Below are 19,239 nucleotides of genomic sequence, written 5' to 3' on the forward strand. Positions count from 1 at the left end.
TTTAGTAGAATTCACCTGTGAAGACTTCTGGGCTTGGAAATTCTTTGTGGGAACATTAATTAATTAATTTGCTATTTTATCTTTAAAAAGGTTTTATTTATTTATTTGAGGGAGAGAGAGAGAGAGAGAGTGAGCAACAGCAGAGAAGGAGCAGAGGGAGAGGGAGAAGGCTCCACACTGAGCAAGGAACCCGAGGCGGGGCTCAATCCGGGGACTCCAGGAACATGACCTGAGCTGAAGGTAGGCGCTTAGCCTTTTTGAGCCACCCAGGTGTTCCCATTATTTTAATCCCAGTTTAGTTAACAGTGTTATATTAGTTTCAGGTGTACAATATAGCGATTCAACAGTTCCATAGGCCACCCAGTGCTCACCACAAGTGTACTTCTTAATCCCCCCACCTCCCCTCGGGTAACTGTCAGTTTGTTGATAGAGCCAGAAGTCTGTTTCCTGGTTTGTCTCTCTATTTTGTTTTGTTTTTGTTTCTTAAATTACATGTATGAGTGAAATTATAGGGTATTTGTCTTTCTCTGACTTATTTCACTCAGCACTATACCCTCTAGCTCCATCCACCTGGTTGCAAATGGCAAGATTTCATTCTTTTTCATGGCTGAGTAATATTCCATTGTCTATATACCACATTTTCTTTGTCCATTCATATATTGACCATTTCCATTAGTTGGCTATTGTAAATAATGCTGCTATAAACATAGGGGTGTATGTATTCCTTTGAATTAGTGTTTTTGTGTTTTGGGGTAAATACCCAGTAGTATGATTGCTGGGTCCTAGGGTAGCTCTATTTGTAACTTTTTGAGGGACCTCCATGCTGTTTTCCACAGTGGCTGCACCAGCTCGCATTCTCACCAACAGTGCAAGGGGGTTCCTTTATCTCCTTATCCTCACCAACACTTGTTTCTTGTATTGTTGATTTTAGCCATTCTGACAGGTGTGAGATGATACCTCATTGTAGTTTTGATTTGCACTTCCCTGATGATTAGCAGTGTTGAGCATCTTTTTATGTGTCTAATGGCCATCTGGATGCCTTCTTTGGAGAAATGTTTATTCATTTCTTCTGCTGTGGAACAATTTAAATTCCTAATTCAATTTATTTGCTTATTATAAACCTATTCAGATTTTTTATTTCTTTTAAAGTCAATTTTGGTTATTTGTTTCTTTATAAGAATTGTCCATTTCATCTGAATTGTCTAATTTGTTGCCATAAAGTTGTTGAAAACATTGCCTTAGAATCCTTCAAATTTCTGTAAGTCAGTATTGATGGCCCCCTTTTCATTCTTGATATTGGTAATTTTTCTTGATCAGTTAGGTAAGATCAGTTTAGTTGATCTTTTCTTTCTTTCTTTTTTTTTTTTAAAGATTTTATTTATTTATTTGACAGAAATCACAAGTAAGCAGAGAGGCAGGCAGAGAGAGGAGGAAGCAGGCTCCCCGAGGAGCAGAGAGCCGGATGTGGGGCTGCATCCCAGGACCCTGGGATCATAACCTGAGCCGAAGGTAGAGGCTTTAACCCACTGCCACCCAGGCACCCCTAGTTGATCTTTTCAAAGAACAAACTTTTGTTTTCATCAGTTTTCTCTATTTTTCTTCTGTTCTCTGTGTCAATCATTTCTACACCAATCTTATGTTGGCTTGCTTGGATTTAGTTTGCTTTTCTTTTTTTTAGGTTATTAAGGTAGATCACTAGGCTGTTGACTTGAGACCCTTCCCTTTTTTGCTGGTTGAGGCATTTAAAGCTTTAAATTTCCTCATAAATACTGCTTTAGCTGCATCCCATAATTTTGATGTGTTGAATTTTCATTTTCATTCTGTTCAAAATATTTTATAATTTCCCTTGTAATTTTTTCCTTTGACTTGTGGGTTATTTAGAAGTGTTTTGTTCAATTTCCAAGTATTTTTGAATTTCTTAGTTGTCTTTCTGTTTTTAATTTCTAATTTAATTCTGTTGTGGTCAGAGAACATATTTTGTATTATTTCAGTCCTTTTATATGTATTGAAACTTGTTTTATGGTCTAAGTTATAGTCTGTCCTAGAGAGTGTTCCATACATATTTGAAAAGAGTACTCTGCATTTGTTGAGTGGAATGTTCCAGAGATTTTAGTTAGGTCAGGTTTGTTGATAGTGTTGTTTAAAATTTCTGTATCATGGGGTGCCTGGGTGACTCGGTTGGTTAAGTATCTTCTTTTGGCCGAGGTCATGGTCCCAGGGTCCCGGGATCAAACCCCATATTGGGAATCCCCACTCAGTGGGGGATCTGCTTCTCCTTCTTCCTCTGTCCCTCCTCCCTGCTTGTGTTTTTTTTTCTCTCTCTCTCAAATAAATAAATCTTTAAAAAAGTTTTCTATAGGGACGCCTGGGTGGCTCAGTTGGTTAAGTGGCTGCCTTTGGCTCAGGTCATGATCCCAGCATCCTGGGATCAAAGTCCCACATCGGGCTCATGCTCAACAGGAAGCCTGCTTCTCCCTCTGCCTCTGCCTGCCACTCTGCCTGTGTTCACTCTCTCTGACAAAAATAAATAAATAAATAAATAAATAAATAAATAAAAAGTTTTCTACATTTTGCTGATGTTCTTTCTCGTTTTATCAACTATAGAAAAGTGGGGTTTTGAAATCTCCAACTGTCATAGTTGAATTGTCTCTTTCTCCTTTCTGTCCATTTTTACTTTATGTGTTGTTAGATATGTATATGCTTGTAACTGTTATATCGTCTATGTCTTCCTGATGAACTGAACTTTTTGTTATTATGAAATGTCCCTTTTGTCTATAACAATAGCTTTGGTCTGAAAGTCCACTTTATCTGATATTAATATAGCCACTCCAGCTCTCTTATGCTTACTATTTGCATGATATATTTTTTCTATCCTTTTAACTTAAATCTATTTTTGTCTTTGAATCTGAGATTTGTCTTCTTCTTTTTTTAAAAGATTTTATTTATTTATTTGACAGAGAGAGAGAGAGATCACAAGCAGGCAGAGAAGGAGGCAGAGAGAGGGGGAGAAGCAGGCTCCCCGCTGAGCAGAGAGCCCAATGTGGGGCTCCATCCCAGGACCCTGGGATCATGACCTGAGCCAAAGGCAGAGGCTTTAACCTACTGAGACATCCAGGTGCCCCAGATTTGTCTTCTTGAAACAATATATAGTTACTTGACTCTTGCTTTTTCGAATCTCTGATTATTTTTAAAGATTTTATTTATTTATTTGACAGACAGAGATCACAAGCAGGCAGAGAGGCAGGCAGAGAGAGAGAGAGGAGGAAGCAGGCTCCCTGCTGAGCAGAGAGCCCGATGCGGGACTCGATCCCAGGACCCTGAGATCATGACCTGAGCTGAAGGCTTAACCCACTGAGCCACCCAGGCGCCCTCGAATCTCTGATTTTTGATTGGGGTGTTTAGACAATGCACATTTAGTGTAATGATTGATGGAGTTGGGCTTACATTTGCCATTTTGCTATTTGTTTTCTGTATATCTCCATTCTTGTTTGTTCCTCTCTTCTTTGACTGCCTTCTCTTGTATTAAATATTTTTATTTACCATTTTATGTACCATTTTATTTTCTGTGTTGATTTTTTGAACTATATATATATATATTTAAAGATTTTTTTTAAAGATTTTATTTATCTATTTGACAGACAGAGACCACAAGTAGGCAGAGAGGCAGGCAGAGAGAGGAGGAAGCAGGCTCCCCGCTGAGCGGACAGCCCAATGTGGGGCTCCATCCCAGGACCCTGGGATCACGACCCGAGTCAAAGGCAGAGGCTTTAACCCACTGAGCCACCCAGGCGCCCCAAACTATATATTTCTTGAATTACATTACAATATACATCTTAACTAATCACAATCCACTTCACATTAATACTCAATCTTGGTAAAATGTAGAGGCTTTGCTCCAATATAGCTGCATTCTTTCCCTCCTCTTTGGCACAGCTCATGTTATGTATGTATATATTACATACATATAGGTTGTAAAGCCAATAATACATTGTTGTAATTACTGCTTTCTTTATACAATCTTATGTCCTGTAAAGAAGATAAGAGAAGAAATGAGGAAAAACATATTGAGACTTTTATTTTAGCACACATATTAATCATTTTTTTCTGCTCTTCATTTCTTCCTTTGAATTCAAGTTACAAACTGGAGTCAGCCTAAGATTTCTTTTAGCATTTCCTGTAAAGAATTGTACTAGCAGTGAGTCTTCTCAGTCTTTGTATATCTGGGAATCTCTCTCTCTCTCTTTCTTAAATCTTCAACTTTTAATTTTTTAAAAGATTGTTTATTTATTTATTTATTTGACAGAGACAGTGAGAGAGGGAACACAGGCCAGGGAAGTGAGAGAGGGAGAAACAGGCTTCCTGCCGAGCAGGGAGCCTGGTGTGGTCCTTGATCCCAGGACCTTGGGATCACGACCTGAGCTGAAGGCAGGTGCTTAATGACTGAGCCACCCAGGCACCACAACTTTTAATTTTTTTAAAAAAGACTTTATTTTTAAGCAATCTCTATACCCAGTGGGGCTTGAACTCACAACTCTGAGGTTAAGAGTCGTATGCTCTACTGACTGAGCCAGCCAGGCACTTCATTTAACCATCAACTTTTAAAGGACAGTTTTGCTGGATATAGAATTTTTGACTGACAGTGTTTTTTCCCCAGTTCTTTGGTAATGTCATTTCACTATATTTTGGCCTCCACTCTTTCTGATCAGAAATTAACTGCTAATTTTGTTGTGGTTCCCTTCTGCATGGGTCATTTTTTTCTTGTTGCTTTCAAAACAGATTATCTTTGGCTTGTACCTTTGACTATGAAGTGTCTATGACTAGCTCTATTTGCATTTATATTACTTGGGATTCTTTGCACTTCTTGGGTCTGATTAATGTTTCTCATAAAATTTTGGGCGTTTCTGTCATTATTTCTTCAAATGTTTATTCTGTCCCTTTCTCTTCTCTTCTTCAAAGCATCTCATCTCACTCATTGTAGCATGCTTGTTGTTGTTCTATGGGTCTCTGAGGCTTAATCATTTTTCTCTCTGGTTTTCAGATTGGATTATTTATTTATTAAGATTTTATGTATTTATTTGAGAGAGAGAATGAGAGAGAGAGAGAACATGAGAAGAAGGAGGGTCAGAGGGAGAAGCAGACTCCCTGCCAAACAGGGAGCCCAATGCGGGACTCAATCCTGGGACTCCAGGATCATGACCTGAGCTGAAGGCGGTCATCTAACCAATTGAACCACCCAGGTGCCCAGGATAATTTATGTTGATCTATTTTTAAGTTCACTAATTCTTTTTTCCAACATCTTGAACCTACTCTTGAATACCTTTAGAGAAGTTTTCATTTCAGTTATTATACTCTTCAACTCCATGATTTCCATTAAGTTATTTTTATTATTACTTTTTATCACTTTAAAGTTTTTTTTTTTTTATTTATTTGAGAGAGAGAGAGAGAGAGAGCAGAAGCAGGGGGGAGAGAAGAAGAGAGAGAAGCAGACTCCTTACTGAGCAGGGAGCCCAGTGTGGGTCTCGATCCCAGGGCCCTGAGATCATGACCTGAGCCAAGGGCAGATGCTTAACCAAATAAGTCACTTAGGTGACCCTTTATTTAAATTAAAAAAAAAAAGGATTTATTTATTTTAGAGAAAGAGAGAGAGCGTACGCACAAACAGGGGGCAGAGCAGAGGCAGAGGGAGAGAGAGAACCCCGAAGCAGACTTTCCACTGAGCATGGAGCCCAATGCAGGGCTCCATCCCATGACGCTGAGATCATGACCTGAGCTGAAACCAAGAGTCAGACACTTAACCGACTGAGCCACCCAGACACCCCTCCATTTAGTTATTTAAAGAACTAATTTCTGTAATCTAATCAAGAGTGTCTTCTTGTTGATTCTTTGTTGTCCTACTTTCCTCTAACTATTTGAACAATGGTTTTCTTTAGTACTTTGAATATATTTATATTAACTGCTTTGAAGTGTTTTTTTTTTTTTTTTAAGATTTTCAGGCGGGGGGTGGGGAAGCAGGCTCCCTGCTGAGCAGAGAGATGGATGCAGGGCTCGATCCCAGGACCCTGAGATCATGACCCGAGCTGAAGGCAGAGGCTTTAGCCCACTGAGCCACCCAGGATCCCCTGCTTTGAAGTTTTTATCTGCTAATTCTAACATCTGGGAACACTCATAGGTAGTTTCTATTGCCTGATTGTTTTCCTGAATGTGGATCATACTTTGCCATTTCTTCACATGTCTGTAAATTTTTCTGTTGAAAACTGAGCATTTGGGATGATGTTTTCCAGCAATGCTGAATTCTGATATTCCCTTTTCCTCCTGAGGTTGTCTTTGCTCTGTGTGTGTGTGTGTATGTGTATTGTCACTTCTTTGTTGTGTGGAATATGTCCCCTCCAGTGTGCAGTCACTATGTTTGTATTTATTTATTTATTTGAGCAGAGGGAGGGGCAGAGGGAGAGGGCAGAGGGAGAGGGAGAGAAGCAGACTCTTGGTTGAGCACAGAGCCAAGGTGGGGCTTGATCTCATGACCCTGAGATTGTTAACTTGAGTTGAAATCAAGAGTCGGAGACTTGTCCGACTGAGCTACCCAGGCACCACCCCCACTGCCTTCTTATGTAGGCTCCATGACCAGTGTGGAGCCCAACATGGAGCTTGAACTTAGCTACCCTGAGATCAAGATCTGAGCTGAGATCAAGTCAGATGCTTAACCAACTGGGCCACCCAGCTAGTAAGACTCATGTGCACTGCCGATGGACGTGTGCCCGGGTAGGGAGCTCTTTGAGTGCTCAGGCTATTTGCAGGTCTGCCTTGTATTTTGTTTCCACTGGGTCCTTTTGAGTCTCCTATATACAGGCGTGTAGCCTCAAGATAGTCCAGGAGAGCATGACTAGTTTGAAACATCTCCATTTTCCGGTTAGCCAGGAATATGCTTGCCCCGACCACATTCCGAGTGTCAGTCTAGTAGAGTTGCATTGTTGGCGCTCCCTGGCTGGTTTGCCTCTGCGACGTCACTTCCACTGAGAATGTCGCTGGATGTAGGTATTATCCACCACTCCAAACTGAGTTAGCTTTCTTCAAACCTAGGCGGAGAAGGTGCTGGTCTCCGTGGTCTGCCTTGCCCTGGCCCATGCCAAAACAAGCCGGAAGGATGGGAACAAACTTAAGCCAGGATGCCACAGATTCCTGAAGTTTCACTTCTTGGTTTATTTATATACCTTCGGTTGATTTCCAGATCTTCAAGATTGTTTTTGTCAATTTTGTACTTTATAGTATTTTTTCTTAAGTAAACTGTACTCCCAATGTGGGCCTCAAACTCATGACCCCAAGATTACAAAGTGCATGCTCTACCAAGTGAGCCAGCCAGGCGCCCCCTTGTAGCTGTTTTTGCTGTTGTTGTTGTTGGGGGATTATTTATTATATCCTCACTTGTCCTGCCCTTTCAATCTACTTTTTGGGCGTGGGGTGAGGTCCTATTATTTAGGTGTGTCTCTTATAAATAAATGCCTTATAGCTGGATTTTCAAAAAGCCCCATCTTTAACTAGAGAATTTAGTCTATTTATTTTGCTTAAGTGGTGTTTGGATTAATTTCTAAACTCTTATTTTATACTTTCTACTTATTCCAATATTCGTTTCTTTATTTTCCTCCTTGACCTCTTTTGGACTGAGATAGTTCCTCAATATTTGGGACTTTTCCTGTACTTCTTTGGAAGTAGTACACTCTATGATATTCACTCTAGAAAATTTAGCATGCATATTTATCTTAACAAAGCTTAAAACTATTCAATACTGATAACGGCCATGAGGGAGTAGCAGGGTCCAGAATTTACCTTCATGCCCTATATCACTCGAAAACTTGGCAAAATATATGAATCAATTGTTTTCAGATGGGGGACGATAGTCCCTGAAGACCCTGGAACAAATTAAGTGAAGCTTCACCATCCAGGCTTTCTGACTCAAGTAGAAGAAACGTAAAACATAACTCGTAATGATAACCAAACAATCAGCCTATGAAAACAGACCCAGGCGAGTTCCGGCTTCTGGTCAGCTGCCATCAACAGGCAACAATCTTAGATCCATCAGAGAAGTGAGGTGACGGGGCAAACCACTGCTCCAAACACTGGACAGGGAGAGTTGGAGAATCACAGCTTAGCAGAACAGAGCTGGGTTGGGAAAACCTGAACTTTACTTGTAGTTCAGGGTGGACACGTCTGACATTAAAAAAAAAAAAAAAAAATCCAGGGAGGGGTGGCGCTGATCTCAGGGAGGCCCCAACACTTTTAAGAATTTTATCTCCAGGAGCCCTCCCAGGTTTGCACAGTGAAGATTGGAGAAAGGTCTCACGCTTCCGGTGGCGGGAGGGGAAAGTAGACATTTTGAAATACACCAGAGCGGTCTGGTCTTACAAGGCCTGCCCTCAGGGCAAGTTAGAGCAGCAGATCCTGAACTACTGGGGTTTTATCAGAGTCCAGCAGAGGGCAAATACCCAGGTATAGCCCCTTCTAGTCTTCCTAGCCCACCTACAGGCCTGTATTGAAAGGACACGTCTGCACAGAGAATTCATGCTTCTGCCACACTCTTGGGCAATCCTCCCTCTGGACCACTTCATTTAAAACTTTTAAAAAACGTATTTTAAAAACTTTGCTATTTTTATTGGGCTGTTCCAATCTAGTAAAATCTGTGTGCAAGCTAAGCCAAAGAAGCTTCTAGACAAATCCCGGAGCTGTGCTCCCAGTCGGACCATTGTCCCTTAGTTCCTCCAAGAAGAAAATCCTGGAGCATCCAGGGCTCGATGTCTTTATCTTTTCAATGAAAAATTTCACCTTGTGGCTATAAATTCTTGAGGGCCAAATTTCCCTTTTCCCCCCACTTCTATCCAGATCCAAGATCAAAATAAGCAAGCATCCCCCCTCTTTTGGTGGGCCATTTTTTTTCTAAGTCACCAGTTGTATTGGTTTTCTGCTGCTGCTGCCACAATCTCAGTGGTTTAAAACAGCAACATCATAGGCCTCGGGGGGGCTCAGTTGGCTGAGCAACTGCCTTCCGCCCAGGTCATGATCCCGGAGTCCTGGCATCTCTCTCTGGGAGAGATGAGAAGAGGCAGGAAGGAATGCAGGCGGCCGCTAGAAGCTGGGAAGGGCAGAACAACAGACTCGTCCGTGGAGTCTCCTCCTCTCTCTCTCCTGCATCCCCCTTTCCCTTGTAAAGATGCCTGGGACGATGCTCCGGCCCCCCCAGGTCATCCAGGACAGTCTCCCCATCTCCAGACCCTTGACTTAATCACGTCTGCGGTGTGCTTTTTTGCCACTTAAGGTAACATGTTCACAAGGGCCCAGATTTAGGATGTGGCCATCTTTGGGGGGCTGATATTCTGCCAACCATGCCCATCGAGAGCATTGCCCGTCAAGAATGCTGGCCTCTCATGTGGGGGCCCAGGCAACATCGCCCAGCTCCCATGGGGGCATCTGGACAGCTGTAGGAAGGAGTTCAAGGAGGAGGGGTGGCCTGGGCTCCTGGTTCCCGGGTGCGGACGCCCCCTGGACAGACGCTAGCCCAGGGCCCATCTCCTCTGGACTCAAGGACCCTCACTGTGAGTGCGGAGCACTTGTTCCCACCCACCCTCCGGCTTCCCTTCCACCTCTTGCCGTGTCTCTGTGGTTGGAAATCATGGTTTTAAAGAATTGAGAGTGTGCGCGCACCAGTGGGTGGAGGGGCAGAGGGGGAGGGGCAGCAGACCCCCGCCCGCTGAGCATGGAGTCTGGCACAGGGGGGACCCTGAGATCTCGAGCGGCGCCAAAACCAAGAGCTGGACACTTAACCGACTACCAGGAGGAGCCTCATTTGTCACTTTGCAGTCCAAGGACCAAATTCCACGCTGCGTCAGCTGGAGAGCCATGAGCTTGGACGTGCAAGTCTGCCCCTCTCTCTCCCCCCTCCCGTCCTCCTGTGGCTCCCGTCAGCCCACCCTGAGGCTGGGCTCTGACGCCAGGCCAAGTCTTGGGGCTCGGCTGCCAAACCCTGGGGTCAGTGCTGGGTCCCTGCTCCCATGACGTCTCCACAGCACCACTCAGCATCATTGGGGTCTGTTGTTCGGTGTGTGGCCCAGGGTAGTGGCCCATGACTCAAGAGCCGATGCTCGGCTCTGTGGGAGGCTGGGCTGGCAGGCTGCGTGGGGCCCAGATGGGAAATCATGGCGAGGGCTGGTAGTGCGGGAGTCCCCCAGCAGCCCCGTGGCAGGCAGCTCTGCGGACCCCGCCCCTCTCGGGAGGCCTCCCTCTCCACCTTCCCCCAAGTCCCCCAGGGTGCTCCGGAAACAGGTTCCTGGTCGTTCGCTATCTTACAGAAAGAGTTTATTCAGGAACAATTCAAGAAAGCAACCATGGTGTGGATTCCCAAGCGTGAGATGGTCCCGCAGCATGGACTGGGGGCCCTGGGCTGGGTGTGTGAGCGCAGACTCATGCACACACGTGTGCATGCACACCACCCACCAGGGGTGTGCCCTGCAGTGAATGACTCTGTGTATGCAGCTTGGCCCCTTCCCCGCCCCACAGATCAACCAACCGTGGCTCTGCGGGACCAAACGCAGGCCTCCTCCTTCCCCTTCCCCACCCCCAGCTCTTGCCCTGAGACCCCCATCTCCTCTGGCGGCAGTGTGGCTGCCCTCGGTCACAAAGAGCCCCAGTGATCCCTGTTAAGACATCTGGGGGAAGAGGGAAAAAAAGCATCTTTTCAAACGTCAAGTGGATAAACAGGGCGCCAGATGTGTGGCCTGGAGCGGCTCGGCTGCTCCCCGGGCCACACCCGCCCCTGCAGCGCCGGCCTGCAAGGAGCTGTGGGCCCGGGAAAGGGGCCTCGGTGTGGATGCCCTGCAGCCAGGGCACCTCCGGGCCCATGTCCACGGGGAGGCCCTCAGCCCCAAGGGGCCTAAGGCCTTGGCAGAAAAGCAGGGAGGTGACCAGCTGGTGGTGAGCCCCTCCCCAGAAGCGGCCATTTGGGGACAGGGGTGGGACTGTGAGCGGGTCCTCAGAGCAGGCACACACACCCTTCTGCAGGGAACAGGTCCAGGGAGGCTCGAGGCCCAGGAATGGGCAGCCACCTGGATCTGGCCCTTGGAATGAGAGTTCCCCCCACCCCCACCCCCCAAACAAAACAGTAACAGTCGCAGAAGAGGCAGGTTCTGGAGCGTGGTTCCGCCCGAAAGCGGCACGGGTCAGGCCCGTGGCCCTGGCCCAGCTTATAGGCACATTTAATAGGATTCCCGTGGATGTTTCAAGTGGGTAGGACAGGTCTCCCCCGCAGCCACTCTGGAGGGGCTCCTGGCTCTGGCCTCTTCCCGACAGCCCTCCCCTGAGGTATTGCGCTCCCCCCCCACCCCCTCCTTGCTTCCGGCTGAGCCCCTCCCACCTCCCCCCCAAGCCCGTGGGTGGTCAGGGGCACCCACTGGGGGGTGGAGCGGGCCCCTATGTGGGGTCCAGCGCGAAGACCCCGTCGCTTGTAGGGCTGGTGAAGGAGGAGGGCGGGTCGGAGCCCGAGGCCTGGGGCCCCCCGCGGCTGCGCTCCCGGGCGCGCCGCTCCGCCAGCCGAAGGCTACGCTCGAAGTCCAGCAGCTGCCCCATGAAGTTGAAGTTGGGTGAGATGTTGGACTTCTTCCGCTTGACCAGGTCGTAGGCATCGTTGAGGGAGAGGTGGCGCTTCTGCATGAGGTAGGCCACGGTGACGGTGACAGAGCGGCTGACGCCCGCCAGGCAGTGAACGAGCACCCCGCAGTTCTGGGACAAGGCCTCATCTAGGTGGGGGCAGAGGGGGAGGCAGGGTGACAGGCGGGCCCGGCCCAGCCCTGCTCGTGGAACCAGGTGGCTCTGGCCACCTTTGGCCTGGGGGCCCTGTCCTGCCTGAGGAGCCCTTCGGCTCTTGATGGTGGCCTCTGGGAGCTGGTTCCAGCACCGCCCAGACCCCAGCAGTGCTGGTCCAGGCTTGGGCTCTGGGGATGGGGGCTAAGGCCAGGAGGAGCCGTCCTGAAGGAAGGGCGGAGGCCCCAGAACCAGGCCTGGGGTGGGAGGCAGGGAGGCAGGAAGAAGAGGCAGAGCAGACTCACCGATGAACGCAATGGCCTCAGGAAAGAACTGGGACAAGTTCTGGCTCCAGTGGTCTGAGATGGGGATCTGCTTGTAGTGAAAGTCACCATTCTTCTCGAAGAGGTTCGGGAGGTTGGGGGTGACGTTGAGAATGTAGCGGATGCCCAGCTGGGCCAGGCTCTCCACGTTGGCGGAATCCCGGGCGCTGCCCAGGTAGAGGTTGGGCAGGATCTGGACAGGGAAGGAGGTCAGCAGCCCTGCTGGGGGCGGTGTGGCCCCCTCCGAATCCAGGCCACAGCTCATGGCATCGCGGTCCGGCTCAGATTCGGCATCAGAGCAGTCAGAGCCCAGGCAGAGGCCACCCAGCCCCACCACTGGGCTGGGCCCTGGGGCTGTGCTGGGGCCACCTCGGCTGCTGAGGCTGGTCTCACACAGGTGGGGACACTCCGCCTGGAATCTGCTGAAGCCGCCTGGGAGAGGAGAAGGGGACAGTTCCCTGGGGAGCGGGCCACTGGGGTGGCCAAGCACCCCTGGTGGCGGGGGGCGGGATAGGGAAATAACCTCGGACAACTCCAACCCCCAAGGTGGCTTGCAGATGTTCCCAAAGGGAACTTGATTCCGCAGCCTGATCCCTGCTGGTGTCCCCGTGGGCTGCCCCATGGGCAGCCTGACCACCCTAGCTCGGCACTGGTGGCTGTTCCTCAGACAGCGACTACCCACTGGGCTGCTGGAGGTGGCAGCTTCTGGGCTTAGGCAGAGCTCCACCCCCCACCCCAAGGGGATTTTACAGCCTCGGGTCCTAGCTGAGGTGAGCACGAGGGCTCGTAGTCTAGATGGGTGGCCACCTCCTATCCAACACAACCAGGGGCACCCCAAGAGCTGGATCCTGGGAGAGAGTCCAAGGTTCTACCTGGATCCATTCAAAGTTCCAAGAAGGGAGCAACTCCTTTGTCTACAGATAACATCTATTCTCCTGGGCTGGGGGGTGGCGGCCTGGAGACCCAACACTTCAGAATGCAGCAAGGGACGACAGTCTGGGGACACACACCGCCCCCCTCCCCGCCATGGGGAGGTGCGGAGCTGGCTCTGTTGGTTCATGGGAACTCTGTTCCTACACTAGACCTTTGGGTGTGTGTTTGGCTCATCAAGGGACAAAGAGGCCTGTCTCAGTGCTGCCGTGACTATGATGGGATGCATCTCTGCCGCCTTCTGCCTTCACTGCTTCTCTCTCTCTCTCGCTCGCTTTCCCCTTCCTGGTTCCGGAGCCTTTGCAGAGCGGCTGGCCTCCTGTGACCCCTGCCTCCTACAGGAGATGGTGACCTCAACCCAGGCGAGGAAATTGGGAGCCTGCCCTTGGTATTCCATTCTTGAGCATCCTCTAAGCCAAGGCTGGCCCGATTCTCCCCATTTTCCAGACTCAGAAACTGGGGCTCCCCAGGGTGAAGGGCTTGCCCAAGGTCGTGCTCAGGGGATGTGATGGCAACTCAACTTTCCAAGAAGTAAGTCTGGTCAACTAACCTGGGAATCCTCTGGGAAGGGTGGCCCTGCCCCTCCCCCACCCCCAGCGTCCCAGGGTCCTTCCCAGGCCGGGTGCCCCGTGCCCGCACCTACCCTGCAGGTAGTACGCTAGGTAGCCTTCCTCCCGCAGCTTCTGGAGCAGGGTGCCCAGCACCGAGTCGGCCTCCCACTCCTCGGCCTCCGCCTCCCCGCGCCGGTGGCGGCCCCCGCCCTGGTCGTACAGGAGCACCGGGGCGGGCGGGGGCGGCTGCAGCGGCGGCCCGGGCAGGAGCGCGCGCACCGACAGGCTCCCCCGCCGCAGGCGGCGCAGCAGCAGCGCGGGCAGGGCCACGCTCAGCGCCCCGCCGATGCGCGCCGACTCGTACAGCTCGCGGCTTCGGCAGTCCAGCAACAGCAGCCGGGGCCGTTGGGGCGACAGCTCCCGACGCAGCCACAGGCACGAGCGGCCCAGGCCCTCCATGGGCTCGCGGCTCCGGGCACGTCGGACCGCCGGCGCTGCGGAGAGAGGGCCGGCGCGCCGCGTGAGCCCGCGTTCTCCGCGCCCGGCTGCCGGGTGGGGGTGGGGGGGACGGAGCCGCGAAGCCCCGCCCGCATCCTTCAGACGGATGCCCGGGGTCCCGTAGAGACACCCCTCCACCGCCCGCAGCGAGGAGGCGCCTCTCTGCGCCTCGGGCCCCCCAAGGAAAACGCCCCAGGCAGCCACTCAGGCTCGCGGCGCTGCTGCCCGCTGCGGGAAGTGTGAGGGGTCCCCCAGAAGAGGAAGGCCCGGCGCCCAACGGGCCCTTTGAGAGTCGCGGGTCCTCTCCCGGGCCCTTCTGGGGCGGCCCAAGGGTTCGGTCACCTCCTTTCACACCCCCTTCCGGCGGGTCTCGCTGGGCCTGCCTGCGACCGCTCCCCAAGTTCGAGCCTCCGACTTTGGGGACGTGCGCGTGTGCGAGGCGGACCGGGGGAGTAGAGGTGGCGCCGAGGGGCAGGGCCTCGGCCGGCCTTCTCGGAGCTGCCCCAGCCCTGGTGGCCCCCGGGAGGGGAAAACAGGAGAGAGACCTGGAGCGCGATCGGGCGGCGGGCGGCCGCGCGGGGACGTCCGAGCCAAGGCCAGCGCGCAAAGCCGGGCGCCGTTCCCCGGTAAGGGCGTCCCGGGGCCCGGTCTCCGGGGAAGACGGTGGGCTGGCAGGGCAGGCGCGCACGTGGAAGCCCCGAGTCCCGCGCCGCTCTCAAGCAGGCTGCTTCCTGGCAGCGGGACCCAGTTTCCACCTTGGAAGCCGCTGCCTTTGGACGTGGAGTGGCCGTTTGGAGGGGCGGGGCAGTGGGGGCGGGCTCATGGGGGCCAGCGAGCCAACGGGTGCCAGCGAAGCGGTCGGGTGGGCCCCCAAGTGGCGCGCTGAGCTGGGGCTTCCACCCAAGCGGGACAGGGGCCGGGGCAGAGGCCAAGGGCAGGTCAGGGGCCCAGTAGGGGACCGGCCTCAGTTCTTCTGCCCCTCGCCAGTTGACCGCCGGAGGCAGGGGGAGGGGGTAGGGCTAAGTAAGAGCCCAGAGCCCCTGTCCCGGAAGCTGCCTCTAGCCCTACTCCCTCTCCAACTCCGACTCCAGTGACCCCATCTGTACAATGGGCTCATCAGAAGCACCTACCACCTTGGGTTTTTGCAGGATGCCACTGAAATCATGGAGGGGAGGAGGAAGCAAGACCAGAAACCCGCTGTTGTCTTCTGGCCCCGAACTCTGCCCAAGGGCAAGATGCGCAGATGACAGCTTCTGGGGAACCCCAGGGCTTCCCCCCTGCACAGGCGTCACCCAAGGCACCCAGGAGCTCTGGGCCTCCAGTCCTAAACTGGGGTGCTCTGCTCTTAGCACACTTCTGTCCTGGGAATTATCCCCGGCGTCTCCCCCTGCCTCCTCCCTGGTCAAGAGCCAGGTACTTTGTACTTGAATTGATCTCTTACACCTCTGCTCCCCGCACTAGCTGAGGGCCTGCACTGGACAGCTCTTGACCAGAGTGTCGTCCCAGCTTCCAAAGCCCTCTCCCCCGGCTTCCAGGGGGGCCTGCCAGCCTCAACCACCCCCCCAGCCCACTCTGCCCTGCACCAGACCTTTGTTCACCACAGGCCAGTGGCCTCTACGCCTTCCACGTACACCGGCTGGCAAACGCACAGGACGTCGGGGTCCCTGCTTTCTCCGTGCTCCCAGTTTAGCGGGATAGGTCAGTAATAAACAGAGACACTGAGCAAGATAATGCTGGGTGTGATAAGTGTCCCTTCCCTGCTTAAAACCCATCGAAAGCAAACAGCAGAGTTGAAGGAAAATGTAGAGCAGATAAGATAAAACTCATACAAATGAATCAAGAGGTTAAGACTCTGATAAACAGGCAAGGAACCAGAAAGGAACCAGAAAAGACCGCTTGAGGGAAGAAATGCAACTGGTACCAGACCGTTGGGGAAAGGTTCAAGCTCAGGTATGGAATGTGGGTAAATTTAAGAAGCAAGGTGACCCTCCCCACCTGTTGCATTGGTAAAACGTTCTCAGAATGAGTACACCCAGTGCTGCCAAGGGTGCTGTGAAATCAGCCCGCTGCTCTGTTGCTGGGTGCCGGAGGATTCTCCATCGGTCCGGCCCTTCCGGAAATTAATCGGTCCTATGCGTCCAGAGCTGCGAAGGAATCTACACCCTCTGGCCACTTCTGGGAATCTAGCCCAGGAAACTAAGTAAAAGGCAAGCTATATGACAAAACCACCAGAAGGATAATCAAGGTTAGTGCTACTGATGAAGACTCCTCTCCTGAACCACGGAGTAAAAAGAGAAAACGAAGGGATACTAGGGAGAGAACCAGGCCCTCCAAGTGGCCTCCAGCACCCCCCCCTTCCTTCCCTCCCTGGCCCGGGGGCTGCCAGCCTGGGACTCATCTTTAGCGACAGCCCACCGTGGCCTGGCCTCTGGTATGAGTCCCATTGGCTGCATCCAGGCGCCCCTGGGAGCTGCGCTGTGTCCTCCTGCCCCCAGCCCAGGCCTCCCTCCTCTGCCGCCTGTTCAGATTCTGCTCCTTTTTCAGGGGACCCCCCCCCGGGGGGGACCCCCGGTCCCCCCGCCCCCGCCAGCCTTCCTGTAGTCTCCTTCCTCTGCGCTCCAGGCCTCAGTTCCCTGAAGCCGCAGTGCCTAAGAACAGCAGTTTGGGGCTTCCGGGGTGCCCAGGCAGGCTTTTTGGAGAGGGGTCCCTGGAGGAGGCCAGGGGTGTCTGTCTGGGAAGGTGACAGGGGCAGGTAAGGCAACTTCGGCACGGATGAACAGAGAGGAAGCTCGCCTCCAAGAACTCCCCCCCACCCCCGTGGGGTTGTGCGGGAGCCTGCCGCTCCCGGCTCCTGAAGGGGCTGCCCTGCACCTTGCTCCCTCCGCCGGCAAGCCCACCTACCGGGGGAAACCGGTGTGGGGGGCAGTATGCAGTCTCGCAAATGAGTACTCGGTGCCCCGCGCCAGCAGCGCCCGCTGCGCCAGCAGCAGGACACACTGGAACCTGTTGCCACCTCCGCACTGCAGGGCTGAGCGCAGCCAAGCCCCCCGCCCCCAGCCGGGCCGGCCCGCACTTGGTCCCCTGCAGCGCCAGCTCTGGGCGCGGGCCCCGCCCCGCGCCCACTCCCGGGGCCGGCTGGGTCGGGGGAGGTAGCGCTGCACGCCCAGGCCGGCGGGTGGAGCCAGCCCGCGCACTCGCCGCAGGGTGGGCGCTGAGCCTGCAGCTCCAGCGCCCCGCCAGGGGCCTCCGGCCTCCGGCCTCCGCCCCGCCTGGCCAGTGCCCCTGGGAGGCCGCGGGGACACCGCAGCGCATAGACCCCACGCGCGCCGCATGCGCCCTCTGGTCACCGGAGCCTCCGGAGAGCGGCGCCCCGCCTCACCCTTCACCCCTCACCCCGAAATGCAGGGTTCCCTCCGGGCTGTCGCGGCCCAGTCACATGGCCAGGAGCACAACTCCCAGCGACAAATCTTTTCCACCAAATCCACTTTCCGCTGGGGATGGCTTTCTGCTTTTCCTGGTCGGTCTCCTCGCTGGACTGGGAGTTCCTCCAAGGCAGGAGCGGGTGTGCGCCCGGCCCCAAGCTGGCCCCAGCCCCCAGTGCAGGGCCTGGCAGACGCCGGGCGCTCGCGGAAGAAATGCTTGTTAACAAAGAAGTCATGAATGAATGAAACCAACTGTTGCATGAGGGAGCCCAGGAGGGTGCCAATCCCGCTTCTCCTCTCAGAGGGTCACACACATTCCCCCGCCCCACAGACACGCACAGCAACACCCCACACAGGCCTCCCCTCCTGGCACAAGCAGACGGGCACATGGACCCCAGCGGACTCCTGTCCTCGTGGAACTGACCTACTACGTGCGGGCCTGGCAACTGGCATTTCTCTGGACCCAGTTGGGCCCCCTAGCCCTTTCTCCCCTCCCCCACCCCACCCAAGCCCCACCTCTAAGTACAGTACCTTGCACCCCAAGTGCCTTCTTTATCTCTTAGGGAAGAGGCCAAGCCTGTCGCTGGGGAGACTCAAGGTCCGTTGAGCGAGTCGCCCAGTGGGCCTCAGGTTGGTGAGCTCCTGCCACCCAAGGGAGGCCACCAGATGCTACAGCCTCTAGAGTCCAGGCTTCAAGTGTCAGGGGTGGTGGTGGGAGGGACTGGCGGATGTGCTTGGGGGCGTTGGGGGCTATTTGCAGTGGAGTTGGGGCAGGGTGCTGGAGGGTGTAAACCCAACAGGTGGGCATGGGTGTTGGGGTGTATGAGCGTGCATGCTGGGGATGCACGAGCTGTGTGCCTGGGTACTGGGCCAGGCTGTGGGGCGTGGGGAGTGTCAGCTGCTGGGGCAGGAGTTAGTTTTGGGGCTTCACTCAGGGGTAGGTGGATCGCAGTGTCTCCGGGCTGGGAACGTGGGTGGGGTGTCTGTAATGAGCACATGGGGAGTTGGAGACGGTGGTGGCACGGAGAGGGGAGCTATGTTAGTGCAGATACAGCAGGGATGTACCGTGTATGTGCGCGCGTCTGTGTGTGTGTGTGTGTGTGTGTGTGTGCGCGCGCGCGCGCGCTTGGGTGTGTACGGAGGCATGGCACGGTCTGGGATGGGTGCTCGCTTGAGTTGGGGCAGTGGTGGGTGCTGGGTTAGGGGCTGCTGCTGCGTACGCTGCAGGGACTCGGGTCTGCGGTGCGTGGTTTGTGCACGCGCATGCAAGTGGCAGGGGATGTGCGTGGCAGAGGACAGGGAGGTGCACGGGCGGGATGCGGGGGGCGTGAGGTGGCAGGATCCAGTGGGTCTCGCAGGGGCGCGTGCGTCGGCCCTGCGGGGCGCGCGCTGCAAGACTTTGGGGTGCAGGATGGAGGAGCTCACGTCGGAGGGGGCGGCCAGGCTGGGTGGGGGTGGGGTGGGTGGGTGCCGGGGAGCCGCGTGCTCCGCTCACCTCCGCTCACCTCCGCTCACCCCCGATCCGCTCGGCTTCCTGCACCGGCTCCGCGCGTCGCAGCCGGGAAGTTTCTGAAGCCCAGGCGGCGGGAAGCGCCACCGCCGCTGCCGCCGAGCGCCACCGGAGCCTCAGGCGGCGGCCTCGCCTGAAGCCGAGGGGCCGCCGCCGCCGCCGCCGCCACCGCCGCCGCCGCCGCTGCGGAGGGAAACTCCAAATCCCGCCTCCGCCGCCGCCTC

At 53.6% G+C, this 19,239-nt stretch overlaps 1 protein-coding gene across 2 annotated transcripts; it reads right to left on the bottom strand.

The window, feature by feature from the left end:
• Window positions 1-10,324: 10,324 nt before the first annotated feature.
• Window positions 10,325-18,959, bottom strand: DUSP9 (dual specificity phosphatase 9). Of its 2 annotated transcripts, none has more exons than XM_045068181.1 (4): window positions 16,079-18,959; window positions 13,678-14,079; window positions 12,087-12,536; window positions 10,325-11,777 (listed from the first exon to the last, which is right to left on the bottom strand). In XM_045068181.1, exons 2-4 carry the CDS (start codon window positions 14,042-14,044, stop codon window positions 11,452-11,454), a joined length of 1,143 nt encoding a protein of 380 aa, XP_044924116.1. In that variant the 5' UTR covers window positions 14,045-14,079; window positions 16,079-18,959; the 3' UTR covers window positions 10,325-11,451. The 2 variants fall into 2 exon arrangements, with proteins under 2 accessions (XP_044924116.1, XP_044924115.1); XM_045068180.1 differs by having other exon boundaries at window positions 14,629-18,959.
• Between the last annotated feature and the right edge of the window lie 280 nt (window positions 18,960-19,239).

This window comes from Mustela putorius, unplaced genomic scaffold (genome assembly GCF_011764305.1).
Source record: "Mustela putorius furo isolate JIRA1106 unplaced genomic scaffold, ASM1176430v1.1 tig00003899_pilon_pilon_pilon, whole genome shotgun sequence".
Taxonomy (NCBI): Eukaryota; Metazoa; Chordata; class Mammalia; order Carnivora; family Mustelidae; genus Mustela; species Mustela putorius.